The following is a 16,910-nucleotide window of genomic DNA, read 5'->3' as shown; positions in this document are numbered from 1 at the left end:
TGTAAATGAGCCTTAAGTTGGTGTTATATTAAAGAGGCCAGACAGCGAGTTCTATTTGCAGTTGTCTCATGTACTGATAATTGCAGCAAGTTCCAGTCCCTGGCAATGTCAAAAGTACTTTATAGCTCTTCAGTATTATTGGGTCTTCTCTTTAAATCCCACCCTCTGTGATCATTATCTCCAAGAGCCTCTTGTCTCCACGTTTATATTTTTACTCATCAGTGCTGCTTACAAGTATCTAATCATGCCACATCCTGCCTGCAGTCACCTTACCCCTAAAGCTAATAGCTCTGTACTCATACCTCTAACTCCAGCCAAACAAATGAATTAAACATTTCAGCATCAGCCAACAAAGTGGGAAAGTAAATGCAATTCATCTTTGAGAAAAGTGGCTGCTCACTCTGCTTCAGCAGAGAACCCATCTCCACAGAGTATTAAAAGTGAGATATGTAAGGAGAGAGCAAGCTGGAATCCTTCCTCTCTCACACCTGAATAGTTCTGGGTTTTACACTGCACAGTTATTGCTGACTTGCAGCAGATAATCAGCAATGATGCCAGAGACGTCTCCAGCTGGCTGGATTGAGACAGACACGAACAAGGTGTGTTTGTGTTTGCATCTCATGTTACAAGAGCCCAGAATGTGCCTGTTCTGAGAACATGAGGGATGGCTCTTCACTGACCACTGCAAGCAGCACAGGACTCCATCTATGACCTCCAACAGACCTGGCAGGCCAGTTCCAGAGCCTCTTCACCTCTGTGTGAGATGTCACCTCCTCTTTTTCATTAGGTAAAGCTATGTATAGCTCACTGCTCCATATGCAGAATCATTAAAATAACATCATAGATAGCAATAAAAAGAATGCAGTCATTTCACACATCCCTCCATTAATTTAATTATTTTATTGTCCAAGCATATGAAATATTGAATATCACCAGAGGATACATTAAAAATGAGACACCTGTTCTGTCATGAAGCATTCACATTAGAATTAATGGAACATGGACCTTGACAGTATTATTAAATATGTCTTGAAATAAATAAATAAAGCTACCTTGGAAATCCAGTTAGGTCTAAATAACCCATTTAGTAAATACACTTCCCTTCTTCCAAAGAAATTCCTTAGGAGACTATCTGTCTTGCTGGAGGCTTGTTTTCACTGGAAAATGAAGTTTTTTCTCTTGATCTTACATCCCCAAAGGAAGGACAGTCTCAGCTAATTTACCTCATGATCAAAGGGAAGTAAGTGCCTGTTCAACATTTTTTTAAACATGAGATAGTTCATGGTAAGTGCATAGCCAGGAGCAGAAGGAAGATGACTCTGTTTAGCAGTTATTGTGGGTCCAAACTGAGGCAGCATCTGCTCCAGAGGATGGCTGTCACCCACGAGGGGATGCACAGAAAGCTCTGGAGCCAGCTGCAGTGCAGAGGTGAAGCCTTGCATGGTGCTGCCTTTCTTTTCTTTTTATTTCAGCTTTCTCTCTCCTCAAGGATCAAGGAAAATGAAGGGGTAGTTTTCTTCTATGTTGCAAACTCTCCAGGTAAATTCATCCATTGGACCATTTGTGGCAATCCACCACACAATAGAATTATCAGTCTGTAAGTTTAGCTACAGAATTATTTAAGGCATGCAAAATTGCACCCATGCAAAATTGGATTTGCATTGAATTATTTATTTATTTCTTTTAACCAACATAACTATTTTTGGTTACAGCTTAGAAAATACTTAGAAAATGACTCTTCTTCCACTTTTATTCCCAGACACAGCAGGATATGCATCACTAAACAGCTTTTAGTGGTTATTTTGTTGGAGTTCCTAATCAATCCTGTTTTCCCTCCCCTCTATGCTATTTCTAACCCTAAGCCAGGGCAAAATCCATTGGTAGAACCATTTTGCAGAGACTGATGAGAAAACATGAGATTAATTCTTGGCTTTCAGTTCAGGAAAGGCGTACAACTGGCATTCAGTTCAGGAAGTCTCCAGAACTGGTGAAACATCTCCTGTCTGGCCCTGTGCACGTTCAGATACATTTGTCATGCAGCTCTTCTGGTAAGGGCTGCTGCTGTGCAGAGGAGCAGCCTCTGGAAACAGGAGTTTGCTGCTCAGGGGTGACAGTAGGAAAAGCATTTCTCCACCTCTGTTTTTGTCCTCTCAACAGCACAGCAAGGCATGACCTTAACACACTTATTTCTATAAAACACTTCACATTTTTAGTACAATGTGTAAGCAATGGACATCTTCTTTAAGCTCAAAGGAAATGGACCATTTAATGTAAAAAAAGCTGTGAATGGTAAAGGATTTCTCTTTAGTCTTGCTGCCCCAGGTCTGTTCCCAGCTAGTGAGCAAACATTTGAGCAATCTCACCCTCCATTAACAATAATCTCATCTATACCTATTTTACTTCATTTTGCTCATCAAGCAAAAAAATCTTTTAATAATTAATTGCTGACAATTAATACTCTTAACAAAAGGAGTTCTTACATATGCTCTTGCTCTGGCTACCAGAAATCCCAGTGGGAGATATGCTACTCAATTTTGCCTGAGTTGTTTTAAAGTAAGAACTTGAAGACTCTAGCTACAGTAATTATTATCACATACAGAAGTTAAATTAGCATTTGCTAAATAGGTTATTAGAAAGATCACATGTTGTCCTAGGTAGTAAATAGCTAAACACAACCTGTATAAAAAAGGATAAAAACCTATTAAATCAGAACCAGTGATAGATTCACAAAGGTACAGATGGTTTGAATTTGAAACTAGGTAAGATTTCATCCCACATTGTGAAGAAAACCTTGGGAAATGGTCTTACTAGTCAGCATTTCTATAAGAAATATCAGTCACCTTTCATTGCATTGCAATAAGTAGTTATGATGGTGACATCTTATGGTTTTCTTCTGCATCTTTTTGCCCTGAGATACCAAAAAAGGGACAACATATTATGCATATTTTGGTCATTTTACACCCTGTACTTCCTACAATGTGATTGGGGACCTTCACATATGTCTTGTCAAAATCTCCATTATTGAGATCCACCAACTAATGAATGTGACCCACTGTGGGGAGGAGCATGATTCATACTTGATTGAATGTAACAGCACCACATAACAATATAGGGAACTGAGAAACTGAATTTCTAGAAGAAAAATCAGGGACAATTTAGAATTCCAGGACATAAATCCTTGAATGTGACTTATATCTGTCTACTTTTGTAGGTATGAAGAAGTAGACTCCTCTTACCACCAAGTTGTCTTGGCAGTTCCTGTAGTTCAGTATTTGTATTCTTCATCTTTATAAGCTCATTTGTCCTTTCCTTAACATTATCAGGTCAATCTGCTCTCTGCATAAAAATCTTACTCTTCAGGGAACACTTCAGGCTGTATAGCTGATATTGTTGTATGTGTAAAGTACATATATTAAAACCTGGGACATTCTCTAATGTCTCTCCATTGCTATTATTCTGCAAGTACCTTTAGTATCTGCAGGTAGTAATTTTTTATGCACAATTATAATTTTTAAGTTAATAAGCTCCTTTTAAGACTTTGAGAGTAAAAATCTAGAGTGGGATGTGTTGCTTTAAGAGTTGATTTAATAAATAATGGATTCTCTTTCTATTAACTCAATAGCATAATAATAACAACATTGAAACTTCACAAGTATTCCCTATTCATATGATACAAAAATATTTGTTGAAAGAAAGTAATTGTGCAATTCTCAGCAACTGTGTGATGCTCATGTAATGTTCCTGTGACATGACCAAACCAGGAAAATAAAAAAGTCGTGTACTGATAAACCCAGACAATGATGCATACAGCTAAGGCTGCATATTGGAGTTGCTATTGCACTACTCCAGCTGCCTCTCTCTCCATTTCTGGTGAGAATAATGGCTAAGCAGAAACATTTTTATTTTCCCTGTTGAGTCCTTCTCCACATGGGCTGTGGGTTCCATTTCTGAAAGTTTCTTCAGAGTGTCACTGAGCTCACTGACCGCCGGTGGCTTCCGTAATTAAAGTTTTTGAGATAATCTTTATCATCCTGCCCAGGAGCTGTTTCCCTGCTGGCCACAAGGGGATGATGGCCAGAGGAAGGCCCTGCTGAAGAATCAGTAGCAGCAGATTCTTCCTCTGCCCACCTGTTAAAGAAGAAATAGCCTTCCTCAAATGTCCTTCTCCCGGGGGGATTAGAGGCAGAAACTCCCAGATTTTCTGTGTCCCTGGGAGACAAGGCTGCTGCTGGATGTAGAAATGGTGACACACATAAGTGGCTGATGCTTTGGTCAAGGTCATCATTAGATGCAGGTGAGGCCACAGGTGCACTAGAAGTAGCTTCTTTTCTTGATCTTAGTTTCTGGATTTCAAGGTCCTGTTGCTCCTTAGGAAGTTTTTCTACTTGCTGTGCTTTCAGAACAAGAGATGCTCCAAGGGTTCCTCGCAGAGCAAAAATAAAGAACCTGATGAAGGAGGAAGGGAATGGATTTTTTTTGTCAGTGGGCTCATTCCATAATCTACATCACATATCCCAAATACAGATACTAATTTTCCATTGCTTTACAGACATCTGGTAGACACCTTATACCTGGCAGATGAAAGTTGACTCCTGGATCTTAACACAACATGTTACTACATATTTAGGTTAACCTGTATAGAGTCAACTACATGTATAGATTATCATTGTTTTAGTATTTATAACTACTTGTTTGCTGAACAGTGAAGAAAAATAGAAATCTCAAGAGATGCAATATTTGAAAATATGGAAGTTGCATTTATACTGCTAAAATAGGCTAAAGAAGAGATCTTAATTTGTTAGATAAGAGAAAATCAGAAGTTAAAAACCTCACCTTTTGGAATTTTTTCACAAAGCAGCAACAGAAATGTCCTCTCTGCCCTTTGCAGGACAGAGAACTTAGTAACTAAATATTGTGTGTTGTGAGACTGCATACACCCTCTCTCCATGTCATGTCAGCTTTGTGTGAAAATCAAAGTCTCTTTCAAAGCATCTTTTTATTAGGATTTGACCTTTACATAGGTGGCTTCAACATGTATTTTATAACAAACATGGGTACTCTGTGAAATGGCATTTCGAAAGGTGCCATCCTCACATCCTGCTGCTCAATGTATCTATAAACCAGATTTACAAGATTAAAAAGGCTAACAAGGTACAGAAAGGGCTTTTAAGGCAATGGATTTCTTGGGCTTGCACAAGCAGGAGTGGATGAAGTTTATTTGCAGTGCCTGTGCTCAGGCTGGTCAATCCCAACAGAATCTTGGATCTGCTCAGGAAGTGAAGAGCACGGGAGAGCCCAAGACTTTCTTTGTAGATTTGCTGTGGATCACAATGTCCTGTGTCTTTCCCCTCAGCTCGTTTTCTGTATCTTTTGTGCAAGTTCCAGGTAAATCAGACAGGATGACAGAGAAGGAGTGGGAACTGTGTCTCCCATCCTGTAAACTGCTCTCAGTTGCTCCTGCCCTGCCACAGCCCTGGCAGGGCACAGGCCAAGCCTCCCCCCGAGTGCTGCAGCTCAGACAAAAGGCAGCATGGAGGGGAAGAACCCAGGAGGGCAATTATTTAAAAAAAACCTGTTAGAAGGAACCCAGAACCTCCAGACACCGAGTGAGGAGACAAGGAGCAGGCAGAACAGTGCAATGGACCATGGAATGGAATGGAAGTTAAAATTTAGTGCATTTCAGCAAAGGGTGGTTTCACCACTGCTGAGATCTGGTGGCACAGCTCAGTTGGAGTAGAAACAGGGCCTGGATATTCTGCAGGTGAAGGAGTGTGCAGAAAATAATCTGGGGTACCAATATGAAGGAACAGCAGTTGAGGATATGAATATACAACCCTTAACCTCAGTAACCTGCTGAGGCAGCAAGGATCTTAAGTGTGCTGAATTCCCAAGATGGAGACACGAGCTCTCTAACCACGTGCTTGATGCAGCTCTCAGCAGAAAGCTCAGGGTCAAAAATGTCACTGTGAATGAGGGCTGATAGGAAAACAAAAGTCATGCAGGAGCAAAGCAGACTGGAAAAGGATGCCCTGCCTAGAAGACATAAGACCTTACTGAATTGTGTTGTTTATTCTGATCTGAACTTATATTATATAACATAAAATCACAAGAGCATCTCAACTCAAATGGGAAAATAATAATAGTTTGAAGAAAAACACCATCTATTGTTGAAAAGTTCCTTTTCTGTCAGAGTTAAGGCTCAGATTCTAATCCCTTAAAGCACTTACAAAATCAGATACTAAAAATATTGTCCTGAATTTTGTAATACCAGCATGCTGCATTACTTCATGGGAATTAGGATGAGAAGGAAACTAGCAAGATAGTCAAACCAACCCATTTTTTTCAATGTCCAAGCAAATAACAAATAAATATTTGAAACAAATGGTGTAACTCAAAACATACCTGCTTTAAGAGTTACTGAACACCAAAAGTAGTAATGTTCCCATAGGTATATGGGAACAGAATAATTCTGTTTTTTAAACCATTTTTTCAGCAACACATCTCAATAACTATCCCTCTCCAAATATTATCCAGTCTCAATTAAAGTTATCTTTAACATATCTGGTTTTTTGCAATACAAAGTTAAACTAAAATTTTGGATGCAAGGAATATTTGTCATATAGAAATGCTCTTAAATTCAGTTTAGTAATGCATCATAATGTACTTAAAACCAAGAATATATTTAGTAACTCTCAAACATACAGGAATAATTCAAAGATTTGTTTATAATCTTGATCTGCTCAACAACATTGTGGTCATGAGAGTGAATAATTAGGTAGCAGATCTGTACTGGTAAATTTTGATGCACCCCAAGAAGAAAGGTTTTCCTGATGGCAAAAGTAGAAAATATATAGTGACTGACCTAGGGTTATATAACTGAATAAATGAATGGTTCATGAACTGGAAGGTTGAACTCAGGCATCTGAACTTCCACTGTGATCAGTTATCCTGTGCAGCACGTGTCTGACACATCACATATCTGTACACATCCCTGTCGCTTCTTCCCTCCCATGTCTGCAAACCCACAAAAGGAAAGAGGAGAGCGTTCAAACCTTGGTAAGAGCGCGATGACGGGGGTGATGAGGCACAGTAAATAGAAGGTGGGGTCCTGCAGCTGCCTCTCCATGATCCAGTAGGGGTTGGTGGGGGGGTTGCAGAGCAGGCAGGCAGCGTTGTAGATGACGGAGAAGATGAGGTACAAAGCCACACTGCAGATCATTGTCACCAGCTGCAGCACGGTCTGCAAGCACAAGGGATGCCAGTGAGACCCTGACTGGGTGTGAGACACGAGGGGACAAAGGCAGCTGCAAAGAGTGCATCTAACAGTGCATTTTACTGAAATCTGCAGTAGGAGAAATAGCCAGAAAGTAATTTAGAAAACAGCAGTGAATATAGTTCTCCAAGTAACACTTCCTCATATACTGAGGTATGCAAATATTTGGTACTCTCCTGTCCAAAGGCATGATAGAAACAAATTCTGTCATTGTGCACATGAGAGTATTAACCTGGGGCTACTAAAAAATTCTGGCACTTTGTGAAATCTTAGTGTACCTGTTACTTACCTTTTGTGACCCAGAATTCAGGTAAATGACTCTGAAAGAGAATTCTATGCCTATACAAGATGCAACATTCACCAAAAAACCCCAAAATCCAGTGCTTTGAACAGGACAGGTCAAATACATACCCATGTTTTCATTTCTAGAGCCTGGTGCAAGAGAATGGTCAGGAGGGAGATGGTGTTGATGGGGTTTCCAAAGGAAAACACATCTATGTCAGAGTCTTTGTACGTCTACAAAACAGGCAGAGAGACTGTGGTGAGCCCTGACTATTCAGAACTGAATTTACTGCTTCTAAGGAGGACAGGAGAGTGAGAATATTAATAAGCCTGTTACTTACCAAATAGGGGACAAAGAAGCAAATGAGGCTTTGATAGAAGGCATCCAACATTGTAATAATAAAAGCTGACAAGTTGTATATCTGCAGGAGTTTACAGATAACAGTCATTATGATGGGATATACGTCTCTAGCCTGTCCTGCAAACATAATTGCTGTTTGTCTTCCATTCACACTACTAATTATTGCTAACTGGTTTCTTTCTATGAATAAATACCTCCTGAGCAGCTGATTAAACCAAAGGCTTATCTCTAAACAGGCATTTTATCTGTGTTAAGTAAAGACAGACCTTAGGAATATTACCAAGTCTACCAAGAGTATTAAAAGCCAAATGTTGCCAATGTCAAATCTCTTCACAAGGGATGTTATTCTTCAAATTCTTTATCCAAGCTCCTTCTAGAGTTATAAAATTTGTCAAAAATCCTTTCTTCTAATGCAACACTTATTTTGTGTCATTTTAATTTGACTATTTGCCATATTTAAATGTATCTAGTGACCGATGGTGTCACAGCTCCCATGGAGTGGAATGCATTACTGGAGAGACAGAATACTGGGCCCCTGTTTCAACATTCCAAGTACGTCTAAACTCTTTTCTTCCTTCCCTTATTCCTGAACAAAAAACCCGTGTGGTCCTTTGGGTTATCAAGCAGTTATTTCAGCAGTCATGACATACCTCTGAATTTTGTCCATTCTTGTACAGCTCAGGCAGACGTAGGAGCGTTTCTGCAGAAACATCTTTGTCAAGGGCTCCAAAGAGAAGAGGGGGCACCGAGGTGAAGAAGAGGTTGAAGAAAATCATCTGCCAGTAATCTAGCATGGTGCTGCCTGAGAAGCCACAGAAGAACTGGTACCAGAAGAGCAGGTTGACGTAGCACTGGAAGAGGCACAGACAAACAGACACAGTAGTTACACCTGGTTGAGACACTGGTTATTAACAGGGCCTCCTCTGAGGACAGGATTTTGGTTAAAGGCACTGCACTTCATTCCATAGGGCAATATACCCTAAGGGACTGTTTCACAGTGATCCACTGTGACACAGCTTTTTAAAAGCCATTATGGTTCTTTGAGAACATATCAAAGAATAATTAAGTGAACTGTTCACAGCCCTGAGCACCGGATTTCAGAATCCTTTTGGAATCTCGTTGTCCATGTGGAATCAAAGGCCTGCTGCTCCCCAATGCTATGGGGGAGATTAAAGAACAGCAGCATCCTAGTCTGGAGAACTATTTCATATTGCAAATAAATAGCATTTGAACTCTAAAAGGATGTCCAGTCAAAAAAAGCAAAGTGTTCATTTCCACTACAAATTTTAACAGTAATAAGAAGCAATCCTTATTGAAAATTATTAAAAACTTCACAAAAAAACCAGATACCTTGAATTCTAGGTAAAACGCCTTTCATGCTCAGAGCGTATTTCATGTCAAATGGACTTGTTTTCCCAGTCTTGTAGAAACTGAATTACTTCATTTTTTCCACTTTATATCAGACTTCAATGCATAGATCATTTGCATATACATTAAATTTTTAATAAAAATGACAGATATGAATGCATCATTACTTGCAAGTGGTTCCTATAAAAATTCAGAGGTTTCAAGGCAGGCAGTTCTTAGTACACACTCATCTGCATTCGAGTGCTAAGAATCTGATCTCCCTCATGCAAATTTTATTTTGAGGCTCATGGGTATTATTAATAAAGTTTCTTCTGCTGCCATATAAAATTACTAAGCCTTGAGTCCTTTTTCCCTCTGGAATAATGCTATTTCAAAATATATTTAGAGCCTGTATGTTTCTCAATGCTTTATGCAGCACCTTGCTAAGAAGGAAGGGGCATACTATAAACTTGCAAAGTGAAGAAACACGAACTGTAGCTTCATAAAAAGTAAGAGTATAACCTGCAAAAACCAAAACCAAACAACCAAGAAAACCCTCAGACCTGGAATTAACCTTTGCTAGGGTGAACACTTAAGAATCTTAATCATCTTACCACATTTTTGTAGAAAAAGTAAATCACCATCTTTGCCAGGCGAGCATAGCACCAATGTCCATGGACAAGAAGGAGCTTTTTGAGATGCTTAAATCGGGATATTGCAAAGTCACTGGCCATCACAGCCTTGGGGAAAAGGAATAGAAGGTCATTTACAATACATCCTTTTTACATGCTGTGTAATGAAATTTGAACATACACATTGAAGTAATTTCCTACTATTGAATATTGTAGAAGAAACAAACCAACAGACCTCAAGAACATAGCTGGAACTTTCTATCTCTGCAGAGCTCTCCATTTAAGGAGAATAAGGAAGGGGGATGTGTGGGAAAGGATACAGGGCAGAAGCCTGTGGAAGGGAATCCACAAAACCTGGAAACCTGGAAACGCAGCAGCTGAGAAGATTCAGAAACCAGATGCTCACCTAACACTGGGCAGACATCTGCTAATTTTCCAGTCTCATGAGCAAACACAGGTTTGTCCTCACATGATAATTTTTTGGCTCAAAATGCTCTTTTTCTTTTTGCTGCTGGACCCTTAATTACAAACTGCATATTAATTTATGATGGCAACTTGCATTTTTAAGATGACTCTTGAGAGTGTAGGGCTGCTATGAAACTTATTAAGCCTTAAGGGACTACCTGACAAAAGAGGAAAGAAACTGAGAGGATACCTGCATGCCTTCTTGGCCAGATATTCCAATTCCAACATCAGCTGCTTGAATCATACTCACATCGTTTGCACCATCCCCTAGAGTGGGAAGACAGGAAGGAACAATAACAATGCAAGAAGGGCTGACTCCACCAGAAGAAGGAAATAATCTCAGCAAGGCTGATTATTTCAAATATTCAGTACTACCATGCAGCTTGATCAGAACTGATGCGTGGCATCAAGCATGGCATCAAGGCTCTGGTCTTGGTCTCCCTCCTTCCCTGGCTCCACCAGAGCACAATCCAGCACTGGGACAAGCTGGGTGGTGACACAGCAACCCCAACACCCTTTACGTCAACATCATTTTGTGTTTCTGCTTGGCCAAATCCATATGCTCAGGAACATGTTTTGCAACACCCTATTTCACTGAATTCTCTGAATCTATGACAAATTTGATTGCAGATGACAATGTAACAAGCCAGTTTCAAGAATTATTTTGCTCATTTCAACTCACAGCAATATGTTAAGTATGTAACCAAATTTCCAGGGAAAGAACAGCCATGCTTATTGCTTGCAATATGGAGATGGCAAATTAGGTTAGTTGATAAAGTAAATGAAGCAGAAGGCTGAAAGCTTATGGTTTGAACTGTAAGGCAAAGTAATATTTCAAAAATACAATAGACTTTTCTGTTTTGTCCACAGAGGTGTATTTGTTTAGTTTGGAGTCATCTAAATCAATTCATCAAGGATTTTGGTGGCATCACTTACCAAGTGTGGAAGGAAACTCAAAGCATTTCACAATATTTGGAGGTAAAAGGCAAATGAGTCAGTGCTTAATACCACTCTGATAATTCTGTTTTCACCAGGGAAAATCCTTCAGGAAAAGGGCTTTATGAAAAGATAAAATAGTGACTAATGATGAGTGATTTCCAGGCCCAAAACAAGGATGTTTTGGAGGCAATATGTGCATGTGTTTGTACTGATGTGCATGAAAGGGACTGCTGGGAGATTCTGAATTTGTAGTGCCTTCAGCCTGTTTAAAGGGGGGCGGATTTGCTTCGTGAAAGCTGAAGCAGGACTTTTATATGGTCTTTGATCAGGACAGATTAATCACTGCTGTTTCCTCACTGCATCTACCTGAGGCACAAAAATCTGCCCTGTACAATACACCCCCCACATTCCTCTCCAGGAAAGAGCCTGCTTCCCCTGTCTGTGTGAGGTGCAGCGTGGAGGTACCTATGGAGAGGGTCATGGCTCTCAGCTGCCTGCGGACCAGCTTGACCACCATGCTCTTCTGCAGGGGCGTGGAGCGGCAGCAGAGCACGGAGCGGCAGTGCTGCGCCAGCTCCAGCAGCTTCTCCTCCAAACCTCCCTGGAAGATGACGCTCAGCGTCCTCCCATCCAGCACCAGCCCAAACTCGGGGCTGGCCACCTCAGGGGCTGGCAAAGGTGTTGGGATGATGCCAAAAAACTTCCTCCGTGGTTTGCTGCACTCGTAGTTCTTCTTCACCTCTTCCAGGGTTAAATTCAAGAGAGATTCACAGGTTTCCTGTGAGAAAACAGAAGTGGTTCTAGAAATAGTTATCTCCATCTACAGCACAGCACCTTGCCAAATGTGTGTTTGTATAATCATGCCAGTGGGTTTAAGCCTATCAGATAAACATGAGGGGAAATTTACTGAGAAATTTACTGAGAAAATGCACTGATTCATCTGATTGGAGATTATTTCAATAGGATACCATCCAATCCCTCAGTGAAAACACTGCACATTTTATCAGCCAGTTAACTGAGGTAAGGAATTATTGTAAAAGAAAATATAATAATGTTTACATCAGGAAGGCATGTGTGCATTTATGCTGAGAGTTCAGAAATTAAAAAAAAATATTTTCTTTTAAGGAGATTGAAAAATCTAATTCTGATATGAATGATGTGAGATATTGCAGCATTGGCTTCCACAAAAAATAAACTGTGGTAAGAGAAACAAGAGGTCCACATTTTCAAAATTATCCAAAACTTTCAGAGCTAGGCTTTTTCTAAGTCACATATCAGGTGTGTGTCATAATTAGAAACAGAAACAGAACTTCATATTTTCAAGCACTGTGCCTCAAACACAAAGTCCTTCTGTCTTAGCAAATCTGCTTCATGTTGGATCAAGTCCCCTTTTAGATGCCAACAACTGGAATTGACTTATTACTAGATGGAAACAGATTGAAGGGGAGAACTCTCACCTCTCCCATCCAGATCTCCTGAACTGGCACATCACTATCAGAGAAAATCCAAAATGATATCAAAGTTATTTTGCTCCCTCTTAGTACTCAAAGTCCTCCTTCAGTGGCCCTGAATATCTGAGGAGCTAATCACTCCTCTTTCTGCCTTTTCTGTCAGCTTTATTGAGTGATGATTCAGTTCTATAATGTTATTTTCACTTTATGTAGCATAAAGTACATGTGTAGGATGTTTGCAAGATTTAAATTACACTTAAGTGGGAGGTTCTGGAATCAAATGTACCTCTGACATCTAATAAAAACCTGCATCTAGCATGAACACCTAAAACCCCTAAAAATATTGAAGAAACGTCATCTTTCTGTGAACAAACCAAAAACAGTAGTGGAAATTCCTGGTTTGCCTGGACTTGCCTTTTGAAACAAATCTGCCAAGCTACCTAATTATGTTGCATCTTCTTGGAAGATATCTCATTTTCAGTGTTGGAATAATCTGCTGGGCTCAGGGGTAAGGAGAGGCCCTTCCCACTGACACCACTTCAAGACCTAACTCTGACAAAAGGAACAGGTTAAATGCTTTGTATATATTACTTGTGTCCCTTGCTGCTGCTATTGGGAGCCTCTTTCAGAAGTTTGTCTTTGGTTTAATTTTGAAAGTGAGGAAACTAAATCTTATTGTGGAGAAACTCCAGTGTCCCCTGAACCAAGGGGATTCCCCATGTGTATGCAGGCTGTTTCTGAGCCTGGAACCAGGGCACAGAGGCTGCTGTGAGTAAATGCCCATGCTGGCATTTCTGGGAGCCAGGGTGGTCCTGCCTGTAGCATCTCTGCTCTGGCACCACCCCTGTCTAATTTCCATCCCTAATGTATTCATTCTGCTTCCTGTTAAAGCAGATATGTGTTTCAAATGGAATTACACCTTGGAATATTTTCTGTGCCAGATTCCACATCATCTTTGCCTGTTTCTCTATTTCCATGACATTGAAAGAGACAGATATTTGCACAGGGTTTTTTCTCGTTTGGAGAGGTACTAGCTGCAGACAAAAGCAGTTAGAAACCATCTCACTGCTCCATGCAACTGCCTAAACCAGTCAGTATTTTAACAGTGTTTACTTAATCCTCACAATAGCTTTATTGAGAAAAGCAAGCTTGTCTTGGGAACACTGGTTCTCTGGGGAGAAAAGCTGAGGCAGCCCAGGTGGGTGACTTGTCTGGTCACACAGGGAAGCCCTGCCTGCCCTCCACAGCCTCGTGCCAGCCCTTGGGAGAGCTGAGCTCACTGTGCCTCTTGCTCCTAATGCTACTTGGGGCTTTTTGACTGTTCTCTGTTAAGTGAGGTCTAAAGCAACGGAATGCCAAACTGCAAGACACAAAGAAAAGGTAAGATAGGAAATTCTCTGCATTTTGTCTTTCTTTACTCACCTTATTTTCAGTGTTAATGGTGAAGACAGTGTCCCTTTGGTTCAGAAGCTTACAGGAGTATGCAATGTTAACTGCTGTCTCCTGTTTGTCTCCTGTCAACACCCAAATTTTAATCCCAGCTTCTCGGAGGGACACAATAGTGTCAGGTACTCCATCTTGCAGGCGATCTTCAATCCCTGTTGCTCCTGGGCAAACAGGAAAAGAAGAGAAATAATTATCTTTTTATTGAAAACCAAGTTGCTATTTTCTTGTTTAAAAAAAGCTCTTTGCTTTCCAATCACGCTGCTGAACTTATTGAGAATTGAACCAAGGTTTTTTCCAACAAACAAACATGCAGGCACATGATCTGCATTTGGATTAAGGTCTGAATGTGTCAACAATCAAGTTCTGTCTCTTCATTTTGCTTATTGCAAGAACAATGCATTTCATTTCTTCCTAATAATCCAAAATGACAATGTGCTGGCAGAGGAATCACAGCATATGAATTTTAAAAATGCTGCATTAAGTCCCATCAAAGCAACCAGAAAAGATGAACTTTGACTGTTTAAATGGATGCTGTCCCTGTTGTCAAGTCAGATGCTTCAGCCATCAAAGGCAGAAGAAACAGAACAGTACATTTTCTTTTTGAACATGCACAAACTTAGAAGCAGATGCCAACATTCATCCTGATGATGTTGGGAAATGACCATCTGAATGTTACAATACTCCTTATCCCTTCCACTAGAGGTCAGTTTGAAGATGCTGTAACTGTGGTACATTAAAGATAGATATTGATTTAGGCTAAGGGAACACTTTTTGCAAATTAAAGTGTGAAAGCACATAGAGCCTTAGTAATTGACAAAGGTAACAGACTCTGACAAAATCTACATTACCTCTTATGTGGTCTGCTTATGGCATTTAGCATTATTACTCTAATTTTTTAAATCACTGCAGAGATTATGAGAAGCCATAATATAAGCTATTACTTGCAATCACAGAAATTTAACAAAATATGGGCACAAATTGCAGTCAAAGAAAAATGACAACTCCAAAAATCAAAGTCATAAAGAACAAAATGTTTGCAAACAAAATAGAACAGAAAGCACTGAAGTGCTCCATAATTTAACAGAATGATGTTGTTAGATATGAGATGAACAATGCAGAAATGTCAATCAATGTAAGTTTTAATGCTAAACATCCTTTTACAAAGTGCACAAAGCAAGCACAACAATGCAACAACAGTAGGAACTCAGCAGCAAGACACCTACATGTTCAAGTTACTGGATTTTATAATGCAGTTCAACTACCAAAATTCCCTCAGAATTGATGCCCAAAACTGAAGTTAATTTCTGGTATTTTATAGGTTTATCTAAGGATATGTATGCATGATTGAATTGTGGGAACTTCATTCTCTGCTGTGTCAGCTGAGCCACAGTAACAGCTGATGTGCATGTTCTTTGCTCAGGGCACACAATAGCTTCAAGTAACTTTTTCAAAGTTACTGCTGCCCCAAATGCACAAGAACTTGTACAGACACTGTCATTGGATTTTATCTCCCTAGCCTGGAGATTTCCAAACCACAGAGGAAGTATTTTAGATATAAATTAGTATAAGCTCTTGTCTGCCATACTGCCAGGACTATCACAGGAGAGCAAGTGATACTTCATGCAATGACAATTCTTATTTTTAGCTACCCAGCAGGGTGAGTTTGGTCTCCAGATGCTGTGCTGTCTCTATTAACAGCTCCTCTCTGTTGTCAATTGCAGCTTCTGCCTCCTGACGAAAGTTGGCCCATTTTTGAAAGTCATCTTCATTCAAGACCTGCATAACACAATTTAAACAGTGTTTATTTGAAATTTAAATAAGAGAGGAATGCCAAAATTCTGGATCACAGAGACTTAACTTGTATCCAAACTGGTAAAGTACTGTGTCATCTTTAAAATAACTCAGACTTTTCCAAGAGAAAACTGCAAGAACAAGTAGTTTGTACAAATGACCTACAGCTGAGACTCAAAAATATGACGTAGAGAAACTCCTGCTCACACAACTCTTGCTTATCTGGGAGCACACAGTTTCTGAGGGCTGATCTACATTTCTCCAGAGCTTGAATATGATCTATTTGTTGCACATTGACAACATGACACTAAAATTTAGTAATTCAGCCTGAGAGCAAGATTTTTGAAAGTTGAATGCCAAGCAAAAGAGAAGAAGTTTGGCTGCTCTGCAGACTCTGTTTCTTGCTTGGAAGCACTGTTGAGTAGGTCAGCTGAGTACTATAGGAGAAACAGAAATAAATTATTTGAGACTGACTAAAAATCCCTCATTGGGTCACACTGAGGAAAAAAAGACTCCAGACAAGGCAAATAGATGGACAAAGAGATGGGCTATATCTGGCTGGTTGTCTGAAGGAGAATTATAACCACTATATTTTTCTAGCAATTCTATTGCCAGGTACAGAACCTGGTGCTCTCCCACCTTCTTAGCTATGCACAGGGTTCTCAGTCCATCATGGGCATAGTAGTCCAGATGCTTCTGTGTTCTTTCTTTTATTCTTTTCAGTCTCTTGTCTGAGCTAATGTCACCTGTGAAACACAAGGAAAAGATTCCATATTTTAAGTACAGATAATTTTCAATCTAATGGCCCAAGATTAAAAAAGAGTGGGCATTGGAGAAAAGTGGATTCCATTACAATACCAAGTTCTTGAAATGCTCAAAAGTATTGGCTGTGCAGAAGCTGAAATCTTGCTAAAAATTCCTGT

The 16,910-nt window shown here is 39.9% G+C and overlaps 1 protein-coding gene across 2 annotated transcripts in view; it reads right to left on the bottom strand.

Moving 5' to 3' along the window:
- Positions 1-898: 898 nt before the first annotated feature.
- The window catches only part of ATP10B (ATPase phospholipid transporting 10B (putative)), a 48,876-nt gene continuing 32,864 nt past the window's right edge, over positions 899-16,910 (bottom strand). For both annotated transcript variants that reach the window (XM_071443147.1, XM_071443146.1), the window contains 11 exons: positions 16,627-16,733; positions 15,846-15,972; positions 14,173-14,357; positions 11,765-12,077; positions 10,551-10,627; positions 9,878-10,003; positions 8,567-8,767; positions 7,897-7,977; positions 7,685-7,789; positions 7,053-7,240; positions 899-4,446 (listed from right to left, as the gene is read on the bottom strand). In XM_071443147.1, coding sequence (XP_071299248.1) covers positions 3,960-4,446; positions 7,053-7,240; positions 7,685-7,789; positions 7,897-7,977; positions 8,567-8,767; positions 9,878-10,003; positions 10,551-10,627; positions 11,765-12,077; positions 14,173-14,357; positions 15,846-15,972; positions 16,627-16,733 — 1,997 coding nt within the window. In that variant the 3' untranslated portion in view covers positions 899-3,959. The remainder of the gene's footprint in view (positions 4,447-7,052; positions 7,241-7,684; positions 7,790-7,896; positions 7,978-8,566; positions 8,768-9,877; positions 10,004-10,550; positions 10,628-11,764; positions 12,078-14,172; positions 14,358-15,845; positions 15,973-16,626; positions 16,734-16,910) is intronic.

This window comes from Agelaius tricolor, unplaced genomic scaffold, assembly GCF_023055355.1.
Source record: "Agelaius tricolor isolate 1412-34295 unplaced genomic scaffold, bAgeTri1.0.p SCAF_18, whole genome shotgun sequence".
In the NCBI taxonomy this organism is placed as follows: Eukaryota; Metazoa; Chordata; class Aves; order Passeriformes; family Icteridae; genus Agelaius; species Agelaius tricolor.
The sequence above is the reverse complement of the archived record's forward strand: the minus strand, read 5'-3'. Positions and strand labels throughout refer to the sequence as shown.